The sequence below is a fragment of the Bradysia coprophila genome, assembly GCF_014529535.1.
Source record: "Bradysia coprophila strain Holo2 chromosome X unlocalized genomic scaffold, BU_Bcop_v1 contig_26, whole genome shotgun sequence".
Taxonomy (NCBI): Eukaryota; Metazoa; Arthropoda; class Insecta; order Diptera; family Sciaridae; genus Bradysia; species Bradysia coprophila.
The window spans coordinates 509,572-536,791 of record NW_023503313.1 but is presented as its reverse complement, the minus strand read 5'-3'; the positions used below and the strand labels follow the sequence as shown (position 1 = coordinate 536,791).

Genomic DNA, 27,220 nt, shown 5'->3' with positions numbered 1-27,220 from the left:
TCACCCATCTTCGAACTTTGCCTCTCTTTTGACATTACCAAATGGAAAAAAAAAAATTTCAAAAAAGGTTGTGATTTACTCAAGTTATAGGGGTCACAGACAGACGGACGGACGGACATTTTTTTTATTGCGGATTTGTTATCTATGAACATTGACAAAAATGCTTTGCCCTTACCGTCTGCTTCCAATTCAACATGTTGCAAACGGCATATTAATCTTATAAGCCCCCAGTATTTCGTACGGGGCTAAAAACTGAATTTCGTCTGCCTTTGTTCTTTCTTGGAGTGCGTTTCTGACATTATACAATTTTATCTGCTTAGCCCTAAAAGTATACCTAAAACAAATATGCATTTAGGCGTCCGGCTGCACTAGTAATTTCCTGATTCAACAATGCCTTTTATCTTTGCTTTATGCCATTCCTTTTCTCTAAATCGGAATAATGTAAGTAAGTGATGATGATGATATTTTGCTAACGTTACGGATAATAGACTGTCGACCGTATCCCAACCACATCATTTTCATTGACTATGTTGATTATTTAAATTCGAAGCGCGCAAAGCGTCATGTAGAGAGAAAAGGTTTTTTTTGCTGGGTTGCGATTGTCATAAAAATTAAACACTGACATCTTTGTTGAAAAATAGGAAACATGCAAACCGTAAGTTTTATACGAGATTTACAGAAATATTTAAATTTGTTCCAACAAATAATGAAACGTGATTTGTAACGATTTCTGCCCTAAAATTTTCTTTACTCAGATGCGTTCAGTGAGATTGAGGAAAGCGTTGAATATTTGTGCTTTTGAGATCGTTTTTTTACGTTTTTACCGGTCGCGTCTTGCAGCCTATTTTTGCTTTTAAATAAACATTTTTCCCAAAATTCTTGATAATTTGGAAAAACATTTGAGCGTTATAAAAGTGTCATCGTCGTCATAATTAAAACGTAGTGGCAGATTTTCAATTATGGTTTTTCAATATAGAAATGGTTTAAATCGACATCGATATTTGAGACCGTGCTCAGCATAAAAGTTTTTTGAATTTTGATTCCCGTTTTTATTTTTATTATTCACATAGATGTCGTTGGTTGTTAAAATCAAAACAAAAAAAATGACTCATACATTCATACCGATCGGTCAAATGGGTTGGTAATTTACGTGGTTACAGCCAGTGTCTATACTGAAATTCAACTTGACCAAATAAAAAACCGAAATGCATTTATACCGATATGACCGACAGGAGTATCGATAAAATGTAAAGCGCTATGCAACCTATGCAACTCTGCTGGTATTGGTAATAGAGTACGTTCTATGTGTACAATTTTGAAGTGTCATGTAGATACCGATATATTGGTGTTTGATGTGAAGTGATGGTATACTTTTTATGTCATACCGTCTGCACACTCCGTGTGAATGAAGTCAAATTTTAAAACTTAAAGGAAAAATCGAAAAAATTTTAGTCCCAAAGCGACGTGATACAGTATATTATTGACTAGTTTGATAAAGTGATGATTGAATATCAAAATTGTTCATAGAATCAGTGAAAATAACAAATAATGTGTGGTTGGTGACAAAAAGTTAACTTTTTTTATCGGAGTAAAAAAACGTAAAAACGTACTTGCGACATGGATACATTGTCTTCAACAATCAGAAAATGGTGGAATAAGCCAAAAGTAAATTCATTTATAGGTTTTTTGTTTGTTTAGTTCGTTATCAAATTGCATTCAGAGTTATTTTGTTGAAAATGTGGATTTCGTATCGTTGACAAAGCTGACTGTGAATCATGCAAAAAAAATTCTTTCAATCAAAATTGGTTCTGTTTGTTTGTCTTTCTAATCCCAAGTCATTGATAAATCGCTTTTCGAAACATTTACTAAGTAGGTAACGCATTCTATTCGTACACAAAAAGTTAACCTGCCTGTCCATTCGTAACCGATTCCAGACATTTTCAATGTTTTCCTTTGCACAAAGACAATGGGGGCAAAAACATTTTCAATGAATTTTAGTTAATGTTTTCGAACCATTGTCTTCGTGCAAAATATTGGTGAAAAATATTTTCTCTATTTTTGTGTGCCAATTCCACTTTCAAATGTAAATTTGGATCGTAATCCTATCGTAATTCCACGGGACATTTGTGATAACAGATTTTTTTCCACTATATTTACAAATTGAATAACTCAAAATATTATTCATTTTTCAAATCGATTTCATTTATGGAAATGTCCTGTCTGTATTGGTGTTGTTTATTCATTCACATTGTATATGTAATACATTCATTCAGAAGAACCACTTATTGCTTATGTAAATTTAATGTAAATAATACGTTTCCGTACAAGGGTTTTGTCGGAGATTAAGTTGTGTGTGCTTTTCTCAAACATGAATCTTGGAATCGTGATTTACCGAGATAGCAAGCAACCGATGTGATGCATTAAAGACCGAAAACTAATTTACAATTCGCATCAATATTAGAAAAATTGATTTTTTTAAACTTTTGAATGAAGAATTGACCGAATAGAGGTATCATGAGTAATTATTGATGGAAAAATGATGATAAATCCATTTTCCATCGAATGTTAAATTGCGCCGAATAAACGTACAGAACTGTATCCGATATTTTTTAGGATGCATTCGATAGGTCCGATATATTTTGTATTTGATTTGAATTTAAAACAAAAATTTCTGTAATCTCTACGGCCTAAATATATACAATAAATACGCACAGACACACACACACCGCCATCCATACGTTTACGTGATTCATTTTTGATTTCATAAAAATTTCAAGATTTCTTACAAAAACTGAGAGCTCGTGATATCCCAAATCGAAACTTGTTATTAAAGTGAAACAAATGTATGGTAAAAACGATAACACGATTACAAGAAAAACAACACAACAATGTGTTGGAGCGTAATAATATACAACAGAAATGAATTCATTGATTTGTGTGAATGATCATGATTATGTAGACAATTTCTTGTACACAAAATGATCGGCATGGTGTGTATACAACATTTTTGCTACTCTTTTTATTATAAAAGTTTTGCGTTCATTTTTTGAGGAAGTAAAAGTATTACAAGTAAAAAAACACAAAACAGTCCGACTTGAAATGCTTTGTTTGATCGACATAAAAAGTAGTGCTGTACGCATTTAAGCGAATAACATCGAAACCGCATGCGGTATGGCTTTTCCATGTGGAATGGATCGTTGTTGTCGTGCTGCTTGTACATACGAGAACGAAACGCTTTCTGTTAATTGTAGATATCCAAAATCAAAATATGGATAATCGTTCCACCGACGAACCATTGTTTCGTGCAGTACGCAAATGAACTTGAATCTAACAAAAAAAAAAACTAAAGCGGAAAAGACGCACAACCGAAAATCCTCAATTATCACAATATTCCTTCAAGCAAACGATGAAAGACGCTTTTTTATTCTACTGCAACTTCCTATGTAATAACATATGAATTGTCAAACAAAAGACTCTTTGTTCATTGTGTGTGCTAAAAATGTGCAAACGAAGCTACTTATATCCGAGTGGTGAACACAGAAGGGTTTGGCCTTAATAACATGTTTTCGCTTTGCATTTTTTTTTCTTCACACATACATCACAAGGCCATCATGAGAGACACACGCTGTGTGGAGTTTATAATTGAGTTAGGTTTGCTGTTAGCAGACCATCAACTTTTATAATGTAGTAAATTGAGCTTCTAATGTCGGGGAAGGAGGGTGTCGATAGACGTGAATGACCTACCACTGTAAATGTTTTGATGAACAGTTTCCAATAAAGTCGATCAAAAATGCGTCGAATGTTTGGCATGGAGGCTTATCCGTTTTTAGTCTGAAATAGTTCAATTTCATTTCAATTCGGTTTATTCAGTTTATTCGGTTTATTTCTTTTGAGTAGAACAGAATTGGAAAATTTTGAAATTTTTTCGATTTACTGACATCGTCTTGACGAAATCTACCAACATTCGTAAAGCTCTGGCATTCTTACTCCTGGCAGAATAAAAACGCTATAATTGTGATGTGTAAATATCATCGACAAAAAACCCCGTCCAGACGCGATAATGTTCAACTGACAAGAGAAAAAAAAAAATGAAACCAAACAAACGAAATCTCGATCACACATCTGGCACCGTTCAAAGAAACGTTTAATCAAAAGACATACCGGCGTTCGTATTTTAAATGATGAAAATTCTCGTCACCTCATGTATACTGTACATCCTGGCGAGCTCTTGTAATTTTCACATTACAAAAATTTGTTTTTTTTAATCATTTTGACAGGATGTATCGTGTTACTTGTGAAAAGAATGAATGGATTTTTCTGATTACGTTCCCTATGGCACTCAATATTGTAAGTTAAGTGAGTGACTACGTATTAGATACATAAATGTATCAAAATTAACGGTTCATTCTTTCAATATTTCCCAATTTGTTGTGGTGGAAATTAGAAGCATTAGAATTTAGTTACCGGGGGCGACCAAGCCTCTAATTCCTTCCTTCTTAGAACTTGAAGAGTAATACTTTAATCGTAAAAGTTTCTTTTACATGATCTTTGGCCGAATTCAAGCGGTTTTTCGTATCCTTCTCTGACTGCCAATCGCTGACATCCCACCTATACGGCCGCTGCCCATAACAGAGCTAACATTCGAACCTCATTTTTATTTGGAAATTTCGGGGGTTTGTCAATAAGTTCGACATTATTGCTGTAAATCACGAGAAAAATTCCAAAATTCATTCACTTTCGTCCCCAAAGCACTTTTGATACATTTTGCATGGTCTGAAGAACTGTGTACTAGCCTTTAGCAATCAGAAAGGAACGTCATTTTGCGTGAATACTTACGTTATTTACCAGGTAGATTATGACTCTCATCGTAATTAATGGGTGGGACGAACAGGGACACCGAATTTAAACAACACCGATCTCTGTTGGAAATTCCATTCGCTTTTTTGGTCTAGAACAATTTCGTTCACATCATTTCGAACACAATGATCAGTTGTACTGTTGTTGACTTTCAGTTGCATGCAGCCGATCGGACAGCAAGATTCTCATAAAATTGAAATTAATTCATTTAAATTTAAACAACCAACACACAAAATATATACATTCCAAACTGCATGCATTTACAATCGCAGACCATTTTGACTTTCAGATGACAGAAAATTTATTTTGTCTTTCGAGATTCTCTCGATAATAAATTTGCCAATAAAATGTATTCATCGAAAGTTTACCATCATAATGCAAAATGTCTCGTCTGTACGAGCTACGACTGCACTTTGATTTGTTTTTTTTTCGCTTGTGTCCCTGTCACTGATAGTACGCACCCAGTTTCATTATACATAGCGACTGGTGTATAATAAGGAGGTGACTAAACTGTACACCGAACCTGCGTCATCATGACAAGGAACGATGATGGTGTGTATAGTGACGACAACATTTTGTATGTTTGTTTTCATCATCGGCTCACAGACACTGCATAGACGAGAAGAACATTTTAATTGGTTATATATACACAGTGAAAGGATAACCAACTGAAGTGGTAATAAACTCCTTTTATATGGTTATCGGACAGTTAGCTAAAAATATCCCTGGCTGTAAAGTCAACGTCATCTTATGCAATGACGTCATTCCATTTTCTCTCATTGGTACGTAGTGCATATTTTCGGATACTGAACTGCAATCGTAAGTTAACACAGCTTATCCATTGGACGCAATCACGTATTCAGGCTTGATGCGATATAGTGACAGTAAATCGGATTTACCGCCGTATAGATTAGAGGTTGAATATGTCAACTGACACTCAATGAATCCATATAAAATTTCCCGTACAAATTGTGCAAACCGAGCAGTACATTGGATTTCCAATTGGAATTAGATCGATCTTCGGAAAAGTAATACAAAAAAAAACCGCGCACACACTCGAACGGCGTTAAATACCCTACACCGTGGCGCAATCAATTTGCGATTTGTCTAATTCAATTTGTCGATGATATTGATTATAATAATAGATTTTGTTGTTGCACTGTTGTTGTTATATTGCTTCTCGTATCTTTGTAACAAAAGAATAACAAACAGCAATTCATCCAACAAATACAAAGCAATCTCTAACTCAATATTAGTCACTTTTATCAGGCATTAATCACCTTCCAATACATGAAAACCGTTCAATCTGCTTATATAGGTAGCTAATCTAACGACGCACTAACAAAACCATTTATGATTAAGCTACCTAACGAAATGTAATCGGTTTTTATTATATGACAGGGAAAAAAGAGTCATCCAAATTCATTTTGCGATTTATAGGTACACATACGTCTGTGTGTCGATTTTGGTGTTACAACGTTTATGAAATGAAATATTTTTGTTGTTGTTTGGCTCTTTCCATTTAATTTTTATTAAACTGAATAAATAAAACACGAAAAAAAAAGAAACGAAACGTTGGTTGTTGAAGCACTACAACGTCAATATGCAATACACACCTAGGTCGTACACAGAGTTTTCATTATTTATTTTTTCCATGAAATTTACTTGTTAATCGTGTAAAATGGTTTCATTGCATTTATGACACGTAGTTAATATTCATTTAGCGATTTGATACGGTTATTTACCAAATAAAATGTGGATGGAATTTCTGATATTATAACAAATCTTGTCCGTCTGCTGAAACCTTTGTGTTAAACGAACGTTTCGTTTTGTTTACCCTTTCTCGATTGTGCGATTTCTGTTCAACAATTTCTCTGAGTTTTCGTGCAAATCGAGCTAGGTCATAAACAGATGGAATACATTGCATCTTAGCGCATCATATATATGAAAGTTTTGTGAAGTTTGAAGCATCTCTTCAACTGTTTAAAACTCGTCTAACGATTTTGTTGCTAAATTTTCCTTTTAAAACTCCAAGTGGTGTTTTTGAACTTTCAAGAGCTTATTCCGTTCTGGCTTCCAAATATTACTTTTCACAAAGCTGTCGGCACAGCACGATTTTTTTTACATATTATACCACGTCCGTGGATAATATATTGTAATTTGAAACCAAACTGCCAGCATAATATACACCACGAGATGCAATAAAACGTGACAGGATGTCAGGTCCCGATTCGGTCAGTCTATGCAAGCACATAATGATTGCAGTTTAACATAAAAATGTTTATAAATAGCCCAATTATCGGTATGATACGACCCCATCATGTGGTAAAATTGACTTGTTTGTGGTGATGGGTATGTGGTCTGCAAACCAAATTATACTGTCACCGTTTTCCACCTGTTCTCGAGGTGTTTGTGATTGACTAGGTCTAGCGTAAGTCTTACAAACCGCGTGACAATTTGTCAATGACAAAAGATTCGTTTTTAGTTTAATTCAAAATGTATGTCGTTAAGAGGCATCGATATGCTTTGCTGAAAAGCATACATTTGGGCGCCTTTTAAATATTGGATTTAGGTTTACTTCTGATATCTTTCCAGCAGAATGCTTTTTCAAAAATGCTCGACCGCAATAACGACCACAATAGATTTGGATGTAGCAGTTTGACCAGCTCTGAGAAAACTGAGCAGTTTATGAACATTTCAGAGCCGGTCAAACTGCTACATTCTAAACTAATTTTTATTTAAAGGTAACACATTCGTGGTCGTTATTGCGAACGTACATTGTTCAAAAAGGATTCAGATGAAAAGATATCATCAAAAATGAAATACGAGACACGCCAATGTAGGCTACAATTTAAGCTAAGTATCGGTGCCTCCTAAACCTTTAAATGGAAAAAACCATATTTTTTTTGTAAATCGACTCATGCTGCGTCCTGTAAACATATGGATAAGAGAAGGAACCGTTTAAACACAACAGCTCTACTGGGTCATATTTTGAAATACACGTGAGATAAATCTGTTTCGAAATTGACGTTATACAACGGTCAGGATTTATTCCAGGAAGATTGCGCTGTCGCGTGTCTGATTAAATAAAAATTCGTTTGAACATCGCCCGAATTAGACGAACGATATGACATCCCAATGCAACACCTTGAGTTTGTGCAATCACTTCAGGTTATCATGGTGCGAGATATAACTCAGTTGTTCATTAAATCGTCGATATTTACGTTAAGCAATCTTGTAGAGAATATGAAGGCCTCAGACGATGAGTTTATCTTTGTTGACGTTGTTCGAACAGCAGAATGCCGCGGTCGATAGTTTACTTATCTGATTATTTATTTGATAGGAAGAACAATTCTTTCTCCCTGTACGTGACACACGCATTAATTGAGTCGCTATGTATGACGATGTACTTGGCACACGCCTTAGTACTAACGTACTTAAGGTATGTTTGGGGATGTATATGTATGCAAGAATGACTTAATTAACGTAACGATTGATTTATACTTTCCAAGCAGTGTGTGTGACAAGATAGAAGATACAAGGTATAAACTATACATTATACGTACCAGGAGTAAATAACATTCTCGACGTATAGATAGATGACGTAGAAACACGTCGGAATTAAAATTACCTGTACGGAAACAAGTAAAGTAAAATAAATTAAGCAAAGCAGTTTTTCGAAGGTTGTATGTAACTTCTAAAACACATCTATGTCATATTCAGTACAAACTCTATTCAAAATAGTACATCACAGAAGCACTTCTACATCACTAAACTAAATTTAATTTAATTTCTGTCTGTCTGTTTCTGAAAAGAATTTCTTAAAAACTCCTCGGGGAAGACTGGAACAGCCACGTGCTTTCTCATCGTCAAAGCATATGCAAATTGTGAATTAAATTGTTTTAGTTGATTCGTTGCGCTATGCACAGTTCCTAACCTTTGGCATCATTAACGTCGAGTTGACAATGGTGTCGTTGGAAAAAATTTGATACAAGACAACATCGTCATAATTAACGTCCTGGGCATTTTGATAAAATGTGCTGCTTCGCCATAAAAGTGTATGCGAAAAACGTCATTTATTAATGAAGAATTAAGTTTAGTTTAACTGTTGAACGATGCACCTAGTTACCTGTGGAACAAACAAACATGTATGCATTCGTTGTTAGATCTATAATTTCGTTATTTTATCGATTAATTCAATTAAAGATGCGGAAGAGGAACCATTATTATTGTCTGCATAGTCGGCATATCTCTCTGATAGAATAGAATTCTATTTATGTAAATAAGCCAGTCAATTGAGGCGCCAATTAACTCCTACTGGATATATGAGCGCTTTGAAACGAACAGACATAGATATGTTTCAATTATCGCAACCGCATCAAATAGTATTCGTAACTTTAAACCAAACATTGTCTGTGGCGTGGAATTGATATCTATATTGGTGGCTGATGATTTATTTACATTCCAATCCGAACGCTTGTTCGCTTTTCATGAGCTTTGCATTTTTTTCTCACTTAACAAGTGTTGATGTGACGTTGTGTAATAATGAGATTGTTTCTCCGAAAATTTCGGCCTAAGGTTAATGAAATGTTTTTTTTTGCGTCTGCGATTCGTTTCCTACGAATTTCGACTTATGTACTACTATACTCCGAAACGTACGTAAAACGGGTTCTCTATTTCGTCGTAATTTGTGTATTTCCTAAACCGTTTGGACTGTTTTGCAATTTCAAAAAACGAAAAAAAGCAAACACATCACACAGATGGTTTTCCGTTGGAATCTCTATTATTTGTTGAATATTCAAAATTAGAAATAATAATTATTTACTGATCGATGGATATGTATACAATACATACGAGGTCGATAGATCGGTATAAATGATATTCAAATACGATAAATAGATATGCGAGACTGGATGCTACACTAACATTGACACATCTTTTCACTATTTACTAAAAAATGATAAAATGTTTTTGTTTATTTTATTTTGCTTGCTGTTGAACGATAACATTTATCGCATTTTATCAATTATTGTAAATGCTTGAATGTGTAACAGCTACTCAGACATTGTTAGCGATATTAGGAATTAGATAAAAAACATGTTTCAAATGATTCACATTTATGTGTCTCTCTAACTCAACATATTCTATATCTATTACTCACATTCTTTACGATATTGTATTAGTATATCGGAACGATCACCGACAATAATTTGCAATTTAGTCTCTATTGTTTTTGAACATGAAGGCCTTAGTGTTTTGACCAGGGCCTGGGAACTTTTATTCTGAAAATTCCGAATTTTTACTGTACATTGTCGGAGTCTTACAGAATTAAAATTCCCAAAAATAGACACTGGTTTTGACCATAGGATGGTGTTGCGCCGAGTGGTGACAGAAATATCACGATATTTAGAATTACTAAAAATTATCAAATACTTTAAAATAGGTCTTTTGCTTGCTGTGGTCTACCAAAAATTTATAATAGTTATAATAGCCCAACCGTCTGTTGGTAGCAGATAGTGATGATTATCACAAAAACCTACAATGATTGTAGAGGTAGACATAGAGACGAGAAAAAGACTTAATTCAAGTTTTTATTCTGCTCCTAACTTTGTTTATTTCGTTAATTATCACTAGCGTAAGGTTATAAAACAAGCACTTGAACCTGAATTTTTTTTTTTTTTTTGGCCAGCCAAATGACATTGTTTCCAATTGAACTTTTCAGGCTGACGACAAATCTATTCTGGCTAGATTCTATTATGCTGATCGAGCGCTGACAGCCGTTGCAAGTGAACTGGACAGTTTCGATGGCAGGGCCGAACCTGAACGTTGTTCCAGGCTTGTGGCTCGATTACGACAAGGACAGGTAACCAGATTCTTTACATTTACCATCATTTGGTATGCATTGACAAACGTCTTTACATCTTTCAGGATCAAGTATTGTCCATTACTAACATGATAATGGACGAATTACTCGGTGAGGATCGAACATCACGGGCGTTTCGTGCAAAATTTCCCGAAGAAGTTCTGCAGGAAAGTTTTGCCGGTCAGCTGTGGTTCGGTGCGGAATGTTTAGCTGCCGGTTCGTCGATAATGAATCGTGAGCTGGAAAGTGCTGCCATGCGACCACTGGCCAAGGCTGTCACGAAAAGTCTGGACAATGTACGGAATTTGTTGCGAGAACAATGTTTGCACATCAAAATACCAAATTCACCGAAATTGAATTTGGACATCAATGACACGTGCACGGAAACTTTATGCGAAAGTTTGAAAATATTCGATCGCCTCTTTGCCGAATTTGAACTGCTCTATGTCAGCGCAATGGTTCAAGTCAAGTCAAAGCAGGAGCACGAAATGCAAGAATTGATCTGCGTTCTATTTTCGGAAACGTTACAAGAAGCGTTGTACAAGGGACTGCTGCAACAGGACGCGGTGGACGTTTTCGATCCGGCTCTAATGTTTTCGATTCCGCGGTTAGCTATCGTAAACGGCTTAATTGCACACAACAAAGGACCATTAAATATGTCGATGTCAGCTGACCAATTGTCGGAAATGTTTCGACCGTTTCGGACGCTTTTGATCAAAATCAGAGACCTATTACGAACGTTAACACCAAACGAACTGTACCAATTGGAGAAACTGCTCTGTACGAATGAAGACATTAATTTGCAAAATAACTTAAACTGTGATGATAAGGTAAATAGTGACGACGAATTAGTTAGCAATGTGATAAGTGGTTGTTGTGCGAATAAGGAAATAGCGAGCTTCTACTCAGTGAATGAAACGTTGATTCCGAACGAATGGGAAGACGATAAGGAACTGAACGATAACCTTGTAACGGGCGACTGTGCGTCTTCTGGCTTCCTGATACCAAACACAAATTTCGGAAATTTGCTGCAAAGCAACGAAGCGCCTTTAACCGATAGTTTCATATCAAGTGATGACGAATATCATTCCAAGAATGACGTACATTTGCATATGGACGAAGATCGTACCAATGGCAACGTGGTTGTCGATTCGGGCATTGGCACGGAAAACACCAGCCTCGATCAGAGTCCCGATTCGGAGCTTAGCAATCCAGTGGTCACGGACAATAGTCGATGTACGGAGTCCGGTGCATTATCGGAGAAATATGTGAACAGTTGGAAAGAATTGCGCGAAAATCAATCCAGTTGCAATCATCAACATCACCACACCCATCGTCCAAATCAACCCGCTACAGAAACTACCATACGGATATCATCTACAAAATTAGCTAACAATCCAAGTACTAGTCAAAGTCGTAGAAATAGATCAAGTAGTAGCCGATCCATGGCTCGACGGAAGACAAATTCAAAAATTCATTCCAAACGTGAACATCATACCAGTGATAGTGATGACATATCTTCAATATCAGACGCAGATTCGCAAGAAACCAATTTGGCGTTGTACGCGAATGGCAGAAACAAGTTTAAGTAAGTTCAATTCATTTTGGCTTTAATTTGTCAATGCATGCACTGCACACCCGACAGAGCACAGGTCTCTTAAAATTTACCGAACGACTCTTTCTGAAACCTAACATGAGTGAACCCAACGGATTCTTAACCCGTCCAAACCGCATTAGTACCTAAGGATGTCCGTCAGGAAATGTGGTTTCAAATTGTTGATCAATGCTTCTCCTCGAAGTGTGCCCTTCTTACAATCTCGTCTTTCTTTAAATCATCGACGGAGAGACAACGCTCTCTGACAAAACTGTCAATGTACAATATCACTCCAGCCTCTAGAGAAGCTTTTAACCGCTGACAGATAACAACACTTTGACCTTCTTAAATCAATTAAATCAATTTCAAACAAACGCATTAATGTGCGTGTGTTTCGGCTTTGTTTGATTTCAATGCGAACGTGTAACCTTCACCGACTTGTTGAGCTCCCACGCAAAATTTTACAATATTTTGAATGTGAAATCTTTGCTGTATGTTCCGTGTTATATCAATGGTTCCGTAACATTCGTTTTCTCATTTTTTATGTTTTTTTTTTTACAGAAGTGTCGAAAACCTACTCCACCGTCTATTCGTTTGTATAGCTGGTGTTGCCGACCAACTGCAAACGAATTTCGCATCCGATCTGCGACAAATACTGCGTAGCGTATTTCTTATGAATATGACCCAGCCAACTGATGATATCATTGTGTCGGAAAAAGCCAAAGATTCCGATCTGTTCGAATTTCGAGCCAGCGAAAATGATGTGATCCAGGACAATGCTGGATCAAATCAGAGCATTTATTCGGCAGAAGAAGTTAGTCCCGAATTCGATGCGGTATTTCACAGTGTACAGAATCAAGTGCGCAGTTCCAGCTTAAATCCAAGCAGTGATTCGCCACCGATCGGTCGAACGGGTGAACGATCGCGCAGCTTAGACGCCGATTCCGATGGCGATCGACAGGAATATTCTGTACGTAGCAACAATAATAATGCATCGGGCAGTAACAGTTCAACGGCTGATAATTCACCGATCATTCAAAGTCGCAATCCGAACAATAACCGTACTCGAACGTGTAGCGCTGAACAGCCACCGCGTTGGATACCCGACGATGAGGCACCGCGATGTATGGCATGCAATTTACAATTCACCACATTCCGACGACGACATCATTGTAGAAATTGCGGTTGTGTATTTTGTGGGGTGTGTTCGAATGCGTCGGCTCCGTTGCCGAAATTCGGTTTGATTAAGGCAGTTCGTCTGTGCCGTGATTGTTATGTACGGGAAGTTAGAACTTAAATAGTTATTGGCGATCACAGTGTTGATGTTTGTCGATATAGAAGAAAAAAAAAGTTTTCTGACATTTGACGACGGGTTTTCTTTATCTTAAAATTAAAATTTATGTTTTTGATTTTAGTTTCCTGTAAATAATTTGTTAGAGGAATTATTAGAGGACAAAATTGAATGCAAAAAATATAAATAAATCCAAACTGGCACATCTAAATATGGAACAGTGTTTTGAGCAAAAACAGAAACAATTGAAACACATGAACGGATTTAAATATAACAAAAAAATGTAAGAGAAAAGAAAACAAAAAAAGAAGATAAAAAAGAAGAAGAAGAAGTTGAGGAGAAGAAAATATATTTTTTAATTAAATGTAAATTGCAAAACATTTTTATAAATGACTTTATTATCGGTACAATTTTAGAGTGGTTTTAGAGAAAATTATTTTTATTTTTTATTTTTATTCAATTTTACTTTCATCAAAACAAAATAAAAAAGAAGAGAAAAAAAACGAGAGAGCGTAAGATTATAAGGGATTTTTTTTTGATTTATTGATCAGCAGTGAAGAATGACTATAATTATTAATATTGCAGCAAATTGGAATTTTTAATTTTTATTGTATTCTTAATAAAAATTAATTAACGAAAATATACACAAATTATTTGAAGAACATCATGTTGTTTGAATGCACCCAACTATTTCGACCCACTGCTTAAAAAGAAGAAGATTACATGGCAATGCAATACCGATATTAATACCGGAAAACTCCAATCGGTTTTGACCAAAAAATACCGGTATCAATACCGAAAAATTAAGAGTACACTTTTATTGGAAATTTTTGGATTTTGTTTGGTTATTTGCCTGAGTATTTATGGCAATGTAAATTAAAGAAGAAACTTCATTGAGGCCACTCCGCTATTTTGTGTATTTTTATAAATTCTTCAATACATTTTTACATAAGCGCCGCTTGCTCTCTGTTTGAATTCAATTAAATATCAAGTTTAACTGGAATGCTAGAACGCTAGAACAAGCGAAGTTCGAACTGTTTTCTCATCTCACAAATTAGCATTTACTGCCATTGTAAATACGATATTTCTATTGTTTAAATCAGCTAAAATCGGTTAAAACCGGTTTTAACAATAGAAATATCAGATTCCCAACTGACACTAGATGCTGTTGTGCGTTGGCCTTAATGTGATTTCAGATGTGTCTATCTGTGTGCTTAACTTGACGTCGAAGAGTGGAGAAGTGGAAATTTCTATTTTCAATCTATTACTTCACCCTAATTCATAATTCCGTAACTGTATTGTCGCTTGTCACGCTTGTCACATTGCTTTCAATATCACACATTTGAGTGGAATTTTAAAAAAATTCTTCGACTCATTTCCTTGTTTTTACTTTTTCTTAATCATGTCTTAAGTGCAGTTTATAAAGACCATTTTTGAGCAAAACAATTGTTGTTAATTTTTCAATAATTCTAACCTATTCACGCCGTAAGTGTATCTAAAATTTGAATTTCAAGTGAACAAGTCTATGAAAAAGTTAATCGAAAAATACATTTCAACGCTTCATTCAATGAAAATGACGCTGCGTTAGAAAGAATTGCGAGAGAAAAAATTGCGTGAGAAAGATTTTGAGTTTCAACCGCTCTTACGGCGTGAATTAACCCAAAAAATATCAACGTTTAAAAGGGTAGCCCAACGGTTGCAAGTAGTAAATGTTCACTCAAAAATTGTCTCTCTCAACTGCACTACTTTTTCCTTTCTTCGTAGAAACGGATAAAATAAATAGCAAATTAAATCACATCTCACATACTCTGTCATTTAGACAAGACTAAAGCTAATCCAATAGAGCATGTAATTGGTTGACGTTTTTACCACTTGTCAGCAATTTTTCCATAGCTGAATATGGCGCTGTTGTAGTTTTCAGTATAAACTAGTACTGCATGACACGCATGACACATACTATTGAATCAAAATAGTATATAAACGTGTTAATCCATTTTTTATTATGAATCATGATTACATTTGGTCTTTTCAATACCGAAAATGCCGGTATTATAACCGGTATTGTAAAAAAGGTACGGTATTACATTAAAATAAAACTCCGAAAAAACTTCTGAAATTACGGAATTTTCGGAAATTTTTTAGACTTAAAATTCCCAAAAATAGGCCCTGATTTGGACAAGCAAAGCTCCTGAACTATTTTCAGACGGCGCAATTTCACCATTCATTCAAACTTTCGTCACCCACTCTGTCCTCATGCAAGTTAATTAGCCGACGAATGCATAGAATAGCAGTCTGTGTCACGACAAAAAGATCAAAAATAACCCAAATCTCTTATCACCGTCACGTTTCTTCTACATTATCATCCCCTCTAATAGCGATAGCATGACGTCTTTTGTACACAATCCTATCGAGTTTTACTGAACAACATCAATCAAATTAAATAAAAGATTAACAGAAAAATGCAGAGCTGCTGTGGAATTGGTTCGAATTTTTAAGACTAGATAGGATGCGTTCAATGTGAAATTCATATGTTAGCAAGTTAAAATTATAACAGAATAGAACATTACTGTTGCTCCCACTGCACTGAGACATCTAGAATTTGTTGCAATGTAAAATGTACGGACAACCCCAACTAACAGTCTAATTTTGAGAAGAACTACTAAATTCGACCCATACTAACTATTCCTTTCGAGTTAAATCGAATGTTAAAGGTCACGAGTTCGGCGGATTGTCTATGTTCGAATTCATAGGCAAAGCATTCTTAGACAATTCTTCGAATCGATAACAAAATGGATGACAATGTCCTTGTTATTTTCTCTCGAAATAATTTGAACACCGTTACCACCCCATCTAATACGATTTTTTTTTCAATAATAAAACTGTTCGTTTCTTCGTTCCTAGACAATTTTTAGAAAGATATTCACTATCAGCCTGTACTGCACAACGAAATTAAATGCTCATATAGCTGAAATAACTTCGACTGTAAGAGCAAACACTTTTTCTTTTGTCTAACGAACGTATACGGAAAACCGTAAAACATTTCGGACCAAAATGTGAACTACGTGAATTTATTATAAATTATTGCATTAAATACTTATCAAAATTGAATAATTCCAGTGCGATCAGAATGAGTTTTTGTTTGTACGTTGATTGAATTTTATTGAATTCAGCTTAACATTTTCATCAGGAATGTATCCGATTTTGGCGAAGCTTTTGTTTGGATTGTTTGGATACAAACTCTGTTAGATAGAACGGTGCACAAGGTTGTATTCTTCTTTTATTGCTTGATATGATTTATTGCTATTATAATTAAAACCTGCATCTGCATGAATAAGCGAATAAAGCAGCTATTATAGAAAAAAGGCCAGAGCTCAATCTTGGAGATTTTATGTAGACTGAAAGATAATTTTGAACAGAAAATAGGGGATCAACACCTCGAGCTATTTTTAACACGGCTAACAAGATACATTTATTGGTATTATGCAAACAGTCCATCTCTAAGTTGTTGCCAACATTTTGTCAGAGAGAACAGTTAGGAAGAATAAGATAGATGACTTTTATTTATTGTAATTTGATTTTTTGAAAGAAAAGATCGATTTTTTACTGGCTGCGTCATTATTGTGAGCAGTCTTTTTTTTCGCTCAATAAAACGAAACGTTATTTAAAAAAAAAATGTTAGGAAGGGAGTTAGAAACGGCTATTCTTGGTAAATAAGCCTCTTGAATAGACCGTGGGCGATTTCACAATTTTTTTTTAAATTTAATTACAGGAGTTATTTAACGTATAATTAGCTACTCCACACGTTTGTTCAGAAGCTTACTGTATTTTATAAAAATATTTTTCTTCGCGTGATAAACTGACTAGCCATCCCGATGCCATCCCGGTTGACAGCCAGAAAATAAACGGAAGTAAAATTCGGCATCGAAATATGACAAACTTAGTGGATTTTCTTCTTCGTGATGTCTTAATCTGTTATTTCAGAACCTTGACCTAGATAGTTGTGCACTGAGCAAACTTTCCTATGTGCCCCCTGTTAAAAAGTGTGGTAAGGTAGTTATACAGCCGGCTCGAATATAAAACGTGCGAGAAGTATTTCTCTTCTACAAAGATTTAAAAATATGAATTTTATTGAATTCATCTACGGTAGACACTAGGGTGGGTCGATTTTAACAACTTGAAAATCCACACCTAGCGGCATATGTAGCTTGCCAAAACTAGTCAAACTGCATCATTACTTTTTCTTTTCCGAATACTTTTGAGTACCGCACAATAGATTGAATGGGTTTGTCAGGCTTCTTTGAAATTTTCACAGATTTTTTTTTGAAAAAAGCTTTGCAAAGCCTTGTAGAGGATGAAATAGACTGAAACAAACAAAATCAACTTAATTTGAAAAAATTCGTGCAGTCGAAGTGAAAAAATGTACATTTTCTATATAATATTGTGGGTCTGTCAACTTTGAACCATCATAATGTACAATAAACTTCCTCAAATTTGATTACATCTTTCTATTAGAGTTAAAATAGGTAAAAACGACAATGATGTATATTGTCGGAATGTCTCTGATTGATTATTACCGAAGTAATAGTTCCAGAGGTCTATTAGAAAAAAAAATCATGTTAAAAACGTCATTTTTCGAAGTAGTAGATTCTGATGTTAGAACGAAATATGTTCCTTCGAATCTACAGATTTCCTTGCGACAACTGAAACTGAGTTAGGAATAACTGGCAGGGAGATGCGGGAAATCAGAAACAAAACTACATTTTTTATTTACATCTTTTAAAAAAAAATTCTATTTAAAATCGCTTGATAAGATTTTAGTGTAGACAATTGAGTCGTACAACTTTACTATTGCATAGAAAAATAGGTCAGCATCCTCTTAAATTTTTTGTGTAACAGTAACTTATTAACCGTACGAAGAAACACCTTTGGATTTTTGGCTAAAACATGAAGAATCGATTTTTTTAACTGTGAAAATTCTATGTCTCCAGTTTCGTGGCTGATCACAATGTGAATGTGAGATACTCTCAGAGTTCTACAACAACCAAATACAAAGTATACAGTAGAAGGTTCCAAAAATAACCAAATAAAATTGTACCAAGTCAAACAAATCGAAACACTCCGATCCGAAACATGTTTCGAAGACTCTGCAGAATTCTGTGAATCTTGAAGACAGTGATACCGTACATCAAATGCAATGGAAGCGAAGGGAAAATGAATTTTGCCTGGTTTATGGTCCTCATAGACAGAGGACCTCGGCATTGCACGATATTTGTTTCTAAATTTGGTCACCCATGTTAAAAATGGTCTAAAATATCAGTCGATACTGTCCAGAATCTGGAAATAATCTGCAATTCTGGAAAAATTGGTCACTTACATCAAACGCAATGGAGGCGAAACGAAATTTAATTTTGTCTGGTTTATGGCGTACATAGACAGAGGACCTGGGCATTGCACGATATTTATTCCAAAACAGGGTCACCCATATCAAATACCGTTCGTACGGTTAATAAGTTACTGTTACACAAAAAATTTAAGAGGATGCTGACCTATTTTTCTATGCAATAGTAAAGTTGTACGACTCAATTGTCTACACTAAAATCTTATCAAGCGATTTTAAATAGAATTTTTTTTAAAGATGTAAATAAAAAATGTAGTTTTGTTTCTGATTTCCCGCATCTCCCAGAGAAACTGTAGAATATTTTACATGTGAACACGCATCGAAACGTTTCCCATTCTGTTTCGTGGTCGGACATGATTTTCAATGTTTGCTCAACATGTGTAAGAAATGTTTGGAAATATCAACCTAATCTGAAATGCATTTATATAGCGTTGTAGTAGCAGTAGATTCGAAGGAACATATTTCGTTCTAACATCAGAATCTACTACTTCGAAAAATGACGTTTTTAACATGAAAGTTTTTCGCTAATAGACCTCTGGAACTATTGCTCCGGTAATAATCCATCAGAGACATTCGACAATATACATCATTGTCGTTTTTACCTATATTAACTCTAATAGAAAGATTTAATCAAATTTGAGGAAGTTTATTGTACATTATGATGGTTCAAAGTTGACAGACCCCCATTATTATATAGAAAATGTACATTTTTTCACTTCGACTGCACCGATTTTTTCAAATTAAGTTGATTTTGTTTGTTTCAGTCTATTTCAGCCTCTACAAGGCTTTGCAAAGCTTTTTTCAAAAAAAAATCTGTGAAAATTTCAAAGAAGCCTGACAGACCCATTCAATCTATTGTGCGGTACTCAAAAGTATTCGGAAAAGAAAAAGTAATGATGCAGTTTGACTAGTTTTGGTAAGCTACACATGCCACTAGGTGTGGATTTTCAAGTTGTTAAAATCGACCCACCCTACTAGACACCATCATATTAGCAGCTTATAGTAGTTATTATGTATTTTAGCAGCTATTGGTAACAAATATCTCAAATTAAAAATTGACTTCTTTGGGAATTGAACCGGTGACCTCTGGATCATGAGCCAACGATCTTTCTAATGTTGCAGTACAGTAGTGTTGGTTGACACTTCTTATTGTTGAAGCGTACTTTAAAAGCCATATACGTGTGTGGCGTATAGTTACGCATAGAACGTTATAAAGTATCGCACATAAAAAATTATATGTCGTTTTTTAACATAATTGAATTTAAGTCGACTTGATGGCAAGATAGGGTTGGATTATCAAAACGCTTATAATCAATTTCAGATAATTCCAACTTAAACAACTTTCTGATATGATTACGAAATAAAACTACTTCACAAAAAATGAAATTATTTTGTCGATATTAGGTCGTGTTAGGTGAAAATTTTTTTGAATCGGACACACCATTTTTGTTTCCGGACGTTTATGGCGCTGTCGATAGGGAATTTCAAGGTGATCATTTCGTAGAAGAAGTTTTTTTTTAAACGACCTCTCCTGCTTGGGGCGACTCTAAGAAAATTTGAAAATTTTAACTTCATGACTTTTTCAGAAAATTTTTCCCCGAAATAAAACGACCCGGCCGGTTTTGATCTAATGGTAGTTTGTAGAGAATTGACAGACGATTCTAATAAAAGTATCGCCGGGTCGAAAGGTTGTAGCTGTGAGTCAGGGTGAGGCATCAAATTCCAATTTTATGGTTTTGTCAATGAGCACCCCAACCGATTTCTCATTTTATTGGCTTACACTATCAGTAGTCATTCGGTGACCAGAAGTACTCAATGATCTGTATGTCTATAGACTTGAACTTTGTCAAGAAAATCTATGAAAGTTGTCCACTATTCACAAAGTAAAAATGTTTAAGTTCTTTTTAGTGCATATAACTGTTTGGCAGACCAGCGTCAACCAATACATAGCAATTAATTTCATTTTTAGTCAAACTTTCCATACATTTCCATTAAAAAATCTGAGGAATGTGGGCACCCATTATTTGAAAAAATTGAAAAACCCCCTCCCAATTTTTTGATATGTTAAATGGGATGCGCTAGCCTTCATTTTATGCCAATAAAATGAAAAATCGGTTGGGGTGCTCATTGACAAAACCATAAAATTGGACTTTGATGCCTCACCCTGACTCACAGCTACAACCTTTCGACCCGGCGATACTTTTATTAGAATCGTCTGTCAATTCTCTACAAACTGTTATTTTGTGTTTCTTTGCCGTTGGTTTCAGAATTTTATGTTGTTTTTCTTGGTCTTAATATTTCTGCCAAAGGTAAACAAACCGCTTGCGCACAATATAGACGATTTTTATTGTAATTTTGTTAAATAATGTATAGCCTGAAGATACAAAGCCGAGCCCGAAATATAGCACCAAAGAAGAACGAAAAAGTTTTATTTCAACTATTGCCGATTAAGACCAAGAAAAACAACATAAAATTCTCTACAAACTACCATTAGATCAAAACCGGCTGGGTCGTTTCATTTCGGGGAAAAATTTTCTGAAAAAGTCATGAGTTTAAAATTTTCAAATTTTCTTAGAGTCGCCCCGAGCCGGAGAGGTCAAATAAAAAAACTTCTTCTACGAAATGATCACCTTGAATTCGCCCTATCGATAGCACCATAAACGTCCGGAAACAAAAATGGTTTGTCCGATTCAAAAAAAATTTCACCGTTAAGAAATATAAATAAATGTGATCCAAACTCAATGTTTAAGACCAACATCCACTATATACGTTAAACATACGTGATGTGCGTTTAATTTCCGTCCCACCCGTAAGTTATTCACATTACACGTACATCACTACAATACGTAGCACATGAATGTTCAAATCCGACAATCGAAATACGTAACTACGTGTCCCACGTATAGCAAACATTGTCCATGTATCATATATGTCGATGATGTATATCATACCGTTTCGATGAATTTTACACATACGCGGAGTATTGTCTGAAGTTTCTTTTTCTGGGTGTATAATCTTTCCAGTTCGAATATTGCTCGATCTGTTTAGTTTGTCAGTTGCAGTTGGCAATGGAGGTTTTCCTCAGGAAGGGTTATTTAATCAGTGACTGGTTACTCTAAGTGAAATTTTCAATTCCTTCCTTTCGATGTTTCTGTTGTAAAGAAGAGACGATGAATTCTGTTTTATTTTTATATTTTGCGAAACAGAAATACGTTTGACTCAAAATGTTTTTTGGTTTCCCCGGTTGTCAATTACGAAAATTTAGCTGAGATCTAATCGACTACTAGAAGGAAATTTTCCATTAACGAATCCTTTGAAACTGTGTCCCCCTTGATAGTAATGCGTGGTATCAATTTCAGACTTGATGGCACGAAGTTCATCTTTGAATTTTTGTTTTTCCTTTTTCTGTTGTTAATGAAATTTTTGATTTGTAAGATTTTATGGCAAACGAAATTCTACGATCTGACTGACCTCTTTCAATAACTCCTGTTTGAGCTCTAACAGTTGACTTTTGAACAGTTCAATTTGGTCGTCTCTCGATTTGAATTCCATTTCATTTACGTTTATTTCAGCCGAAAGAGCTCTAACCTTTTTGGTTTTAGCCGTCAGTGCACGCTTAAAAAGGAAGAATATGAGTAATTGTACTTTAGGGCCATGCCGAAACCAACCTGCGTTGCGTTCAGTTTATCCTTTATTGTGTGACTGGGTAACTTTTGCATAAACTGCTTCAGCGATGAATAAAGCTTTTGCTGCTCTTCCAATTCGTGTTCACGTTCAGTGGCCTGCACAGTTTGGCTAAGAATTCGCCTGAGAGAATAGGTGAGAGAATTTGTAAAACACTCAAAACAAACCAGAATACGCGGTACACTAACTTCTGCAATGCCTGAATTTTAACAATGAGCTCCATTCTATCTGGATCCTTTCCGGTTAATTTACGCCATCGATGCACATTCATTGACGAAACCAATTCTTGTTCCAGGGCTCTGGCGCGGACACGTTCTTGCGTCAATACTCTGTTCAATTGTAAAACTTCTTGCCGCATATCGGCTGTATTAGCCAATCCTCTGGTGAGTAGGTTTCGTTGCGAAATCAAATTCGAAATTTCAATTTTGAGTAGACGAACATCTTCCAGTCTTTTGTTATACTGTGATTCACCTGAAATTGAGTCAACCGGATTTTACCTCGAGTCCTGGTGATGGTATCAGAAAGGGTTCGACTACACTTGAGACCCCTTTTTGTTTCCGTATGTACCTCTGTTCAGAGCTATTTGCATTGTGTTAATTTTTTCGTTTAAAAGACCAATTTCCTCTAACTTTTGCACCAGTTGATTGTTAATGATGTCCTTCTCTTGGCGACAACTTTCCATCTCTAAGGTCAGCTTTTTAATTTTTGCATCGTCATCCTATGCACACACAATTGTTTGATTGAATGGAATTTAATTCTACAAAGTTTGACGATTCTGTTTTTACCGAAATCTGCTTATACAGACGCTCAATTTCCATTTTCTTTTCCTTCAATTCCGTACGTGTATGCTGCAATGTAACTGAATAATTTTGAATTTCCATTTTCAACAATGTCCGTTCTTTCTCCAATTTATTAACAACGCGAACGGTGTGCTGCAATTCGTTTACTTTCTTGTCGATGTCCTCCTTCAAGTGTTGATTTTTCTCCGTGAACATCTAAATGACGAAAATGATTTTGTTGGAAAAATCAAACGGAAATCGGATTTGAGTTTCATGACAAACACTCAAGCGACTCTTCAAATCATCTCGGTCCTCGGTCACAGACTGAAGATTCCGTTGTAGCGTGTGGCATTGTCTGCGTGTTGTTTCGTATACTTGTTCGACCGATGCAATTTTAAAATTCAATTCACGAGTCTTCTCAGTCAGTTCGGTAATTTGGTTAGATTTTGTCTGAAGATCCTCTGCAAGTCCAAACAATTATTTCAGGCAAAAAAACAGATTAAGAATCAAAGATTGATATCGGAATAGAGACACAGTAAACCAGCAATTCAAACAAAATTAATTGTCTTTACGAGAGGGAGTGAGAAGAAACCGAATGAAAAATTGCAAAACCTGCCCCACAATTAGTTGAATATTTCAACGGAAATAAGTGCCACGCTCTTCTCTCTCCTCCCCATGAAATGAAACAAAAAAAAATTCTGAATTGAAATGTCCCTTCGATCTTACCTTGAGCTTCTTCCAATTTTTCTTCTAAAACAATTCCCCTTTCAATCGCATTGTTCCGGTCTTTTTCAGTCTTCTTGATTGTCGAATTTAGAGTAGTCTCTTCCAGTATGTGCTGCTTAATTTCCTGGTTGAGAGTTTTTATGTGATTCTCATGCAAAGCTATGATTTCCACCTGTTCGCTGATAACACCTTGAACATATTGTCAACTCAAACATTCGGTGTAGTTTCGAAATATTTCATTTTTCGCCTTACCCTCTTGCTTCTGAGATTTTTTCCTTTCCAAATCTCGTTCCCTCAGCATGTCGTCCGCTTTTTTCTTCATATCGGAGAATGCTTTTAAATTGATATCGCATTCCTTTTGCAATGTTACCGTATTATTGCTGCGGCATTTACGATCATTCAGTACAATTGTTCTTATTTTAGGGAAGATGTACATTTCTTACCTAAGTCTCGTAATCTCACTGTGCTGATCGCCCTTTATATTCTCCAAAGTCATGATCCTTTTATGGCATCCAACGTTTTCTTTCGTCAGTTTGGCATTTTCCTTTGAAAGAGCATTGCTATCGCTCTCCTTGAGTTTCAGCAAATTCTTCAATTGATCCAGTTCCAGTTGAATTTTGTCTTTCGTGACCAGCAGGGCCTCATATTCAGCAGTTGCCTTCAGATATTTCGCTTGCGTCAGAATTTGTAAATTATTGATTTTCTCCAAATTCGTTTTCACAGCCGAGTTCTTAAATTTCAGTTGAGCGTTATTCGCCATGAGACTCTCGTTCTGAATCCGATAGCATTGAATATCTTCAACAAAAGTCTCCTTTTCCGATGTCATCTGGCCTATGTCATTCTTCAACTGCTCAATTAACCGCTTGTCCTTGAAGGCATCACTAGCTGTCTCCTGGAAAGTCATTTTACAGAGTTGCCGACATTACATTTTACAATAATTTTAAGTGCACCCACGTCCAGGATTTTGCAAAGTTCTTTGTTTTTAATTTCGAGATCCATTCGCTTCTTTTCAATGTCCTCTATGGTTGCTTTCTGAATTTCCAGTCGACGAGACGTTTCGCTCACCTCTGTAAGCAAACGATCACGTTCCCGTAACATTGAGTCGGCATGTTTCGCTAGAACCATATCAACATCGACACTACAGAAGGAAACGAAAGAATGGAATAATCGACAAAAATCAACAATATTTTAAGTATTTTGATGTCAGTTTCGTAACAAATCAAGTGTAACTTACTTTTTCCCTTCGGAACGGCTAGCGTCAGCCTGAAGCTTTTCGATTTTTGCATGCAATTCTTGGAGTTGGTGTTGGATTAATTGCTCACGTGTTTTGGCGGCATCCGTTTGTTTCCACGAAAGTTCTATAATTAAGAATACAAAGATTGTCCTACAAATCTTGTGTATTAAGTGTATTAACACGGTAGCAAAGGCGGTATTCATTCACCTCCACCTTCATCTATCCAAAAATCGCTACCGTCCTAGAAGCTAAATTACTCTATGGCATAGACCTCTGAACCATAAACTTTTTCTTCTGGGATGGGATGTCTGAATGATCTTCATTTTCCTGTTCATTTACTTCATAATTTATTATTCCGTAAATAGAAATTAACGTTCACAGAAGGCAGCTTCAGGGATAGTTGTTAACCCTTCACAGTTGACAAGCATAGCAACAGTTTTACTCTCGGATTTATTACTTCATTTGATCTAAGTATTTTCAAGAGATGGATTTCAAATCTTTTACTTCATTTATTTGAATAAGACCTCATTACTGAGATGTTGTTTTTTTACTTTTGATATCTATAATGAATGATTGCTATCCGTAACAGGTGATTTAATTTCATCTAATAATTTCAAATATATTGACATAAAATCTATTACTTCTATCGTTTAACATAAATTTTGCTCTATTTTTAAACCAAGATATTCGCAAGGTTTTTTGGTCGTTGGTGTCGTTAACAGATGTCACAACCCTCGAGCCCTTTCTCAACTTGGCGTCAAAACACTTTGAATTTTCTTCGTGAGACGACTGAGATGTACGCTAATCCGTGGATTAAAATGCTTTTTTTAATCTAATTTTTGTAAAGGAAATTCCGGCAAATTCCTATGTTCAAACATTTTTTTCCGTATATCGATCAACAACTTGAACATTAACAATAATAAATCGATCAACGGTAGTTTGTTATACCTTACGAAATTTACATTATAAATCATTGCACTTGCCTATTTCGTCTTTTAACTTTTTGATCGTGTCTTGATCGGATTGTGATATTGCAAATGCTTCGGAAACTTTTCCCACAGCAATTTTAACTTCATTCTGCATTCGTGCATTTTCAGATTGCTGTTCAATTAATGCTTGCCGCAAGTTCTGACTAATATTTATCAATCGTTGTACATCATCGGCCGCTGCGGCATTCAATTCTTTTTGCAATTGTTTAATTGTCTGTAAAGAAGTCATGATTTTCGTTTGTAAATTAAACAAAAAAATTCAATTCTCACAGTGGCAGACTTTTGTGCAATTTCTTGAAAATATTCGTCGACGAGCAATCGTTCGGGACTAAGGTCATCATCTTCTCCATCTTGTGCCTGATTTTCATCACCGCTGTCATTATCCATGGTGTTAATAAATTGGTTTTGTTATCGATATTCCAAGAGATCCTTTACAATAAACTAAATCCCTTCGACTGTTGTATTGCAATGCCTTCTAAAAATTGTTACACATACAAAAACTGAGGTACGGGAAACTTGACTTGTAATTTTTCTCTGTAACCAAAACTACATGCTCGTTTGTATCGGTATTGATTACACAACTGTGCTGAACAACTAAACGTTTCGCATGCCTATAATTTTACAATGTTACTCGGGTAAATGTTTATTTACTGTAACTACTCTGAATGTCTACTGCAGCTTTTTGTCATTGAATTGAAATCGATTAAGCGAATTTAACATCAACTTAGCTTTTTCCTTAGATATTGCATCTTAGGTAAGGTAGCCAACATTTGGCGTCGCTGCCTTTTGCTATTGATTTATCATT

General features: G+C 35.4%; 2 protein-coding genes and 1 long non-coding RNA gene across 3 annotated transcripts; 2 read left to right on the top strand and 1 right to left on the bottom strand.

The window, feature by feature from the left end:
• The first annotated feature begins 1,335 nt into the window (after nt 1–1,335).
• LOC119069100 (lateral signaling target protein 2 homolog) lies at nt 1,336–13,922 on the top strand. The gene is made up of 4 exons (XM_037172992.1): nt 1,336–1,665; nt 10,580–10,720; nt 10,786–12,308; nt 12,876–13,922. Exons 1-4 carry the CDS (start codon nt 1,618–1,620, stop codon nt 13,609–13,611), a joined length of 2,448 nt encoding a protein of 815 aa, XP_037028887.1. The 5' UTR covers nt 1,336–1,617; the 3' UTR covers nt 13,612–13,922.
• LOC119069101 lies at nt 2,548–3,311 on the top strand. The gene is made up of 2 exons (XR_005086276.1): nt 2,548–3,169; nt 3,252–3,311. It is a non-coding gene; the product is annotated as an uncharacterized LOC119069101 (long non-coding RNA).
• An 8,262-nt stretch (nt 13,923–22,184) lies between the features above and the next one.
• On the bottom strand, nt 22,185–26,996 carry LOC119069099 (cilia- and flagella-associated protein 58). Its single transcript, XM_037172991.1, has 14 exons — nt 26,686–26,996; nt 26,410–26,629; nt 25,427–25,550; nt 25,147–25,330; nt 24,636–25,084; nt 24,445–24,572; nt 24,193–24,381; nt 23,749–23,927; nt 23,473–23,682; nt 23,255–23,405; nt 22,876–23,158; nt 22,672–22,810; nt 22,475–22,618; nt 22,185–22,408 (listed from the first exon to the last, which is right to left on the bottom strand). Exons 1-14 carry the CDS (start codon nt 26,800–26,802, stop codon nt 22,265–22,267), a joined length of 2,661 nt encoding a protein of 886 aa, XP_037028886.1. The 5' UTR covers nt 26,803–26,996; the 3' UTR covers nt 22,185–22,264.
• Nucleotides 26,997–27,220: the final 224 nt, after the last annotated feature.

What these genes read in the sequence shown, in the direction of transcription:
- LOC119069100 (XM_037172992.1), top strand. Translation starts at nt 1,618, where the DNA reads ATGGATACATTGTCTTCAACAATCAGAAAATGGTGGAATAAGCCAAAA. An exon ending in AATGGTGGAATAAGCCAAAA is followed by an intron (nt 1,666 to 10,579) that starts GTAAATTCATTT and finishes TGAACTTTTCAG; the next exon opens with GCTGACGACAAATCTATTCT. An exon ending in AATGGCAGAAACAAGTTTAA is followed by an intron (nt 12,309 to 12,875) that starts GTAAGTTCAATT and finishes TTTTTTTTACAG; the next exon opens with AAGTGTCGAAAACCTACTCC.
- LOC119069099 (XM_037172991.1), bottom strand. Translation starts at nt 26,802, where the DNA reads ATGGATAATGACAGCGGTGATGAAAATCAGGCACAAGATGGAGAAGAT. An exon ending in ATAAACTGAACGCAACGCAG is followed by an intron (nt 22,619 to 22,671) that starts GTTGGTTTCGGC and finishes TTCCTTTTTAAG; the next exon opens with CGTGCACTGACGGCTAAAAC. An exon ending in AACAGGAGTTATTGAAAGAG is followed by an intron (nt 22,409 to 22,474) that starts GTCAGTCAGATC and finishes CATTAACAACAG; the next exon opens with AAAAAGGAAAAACAAAAATT.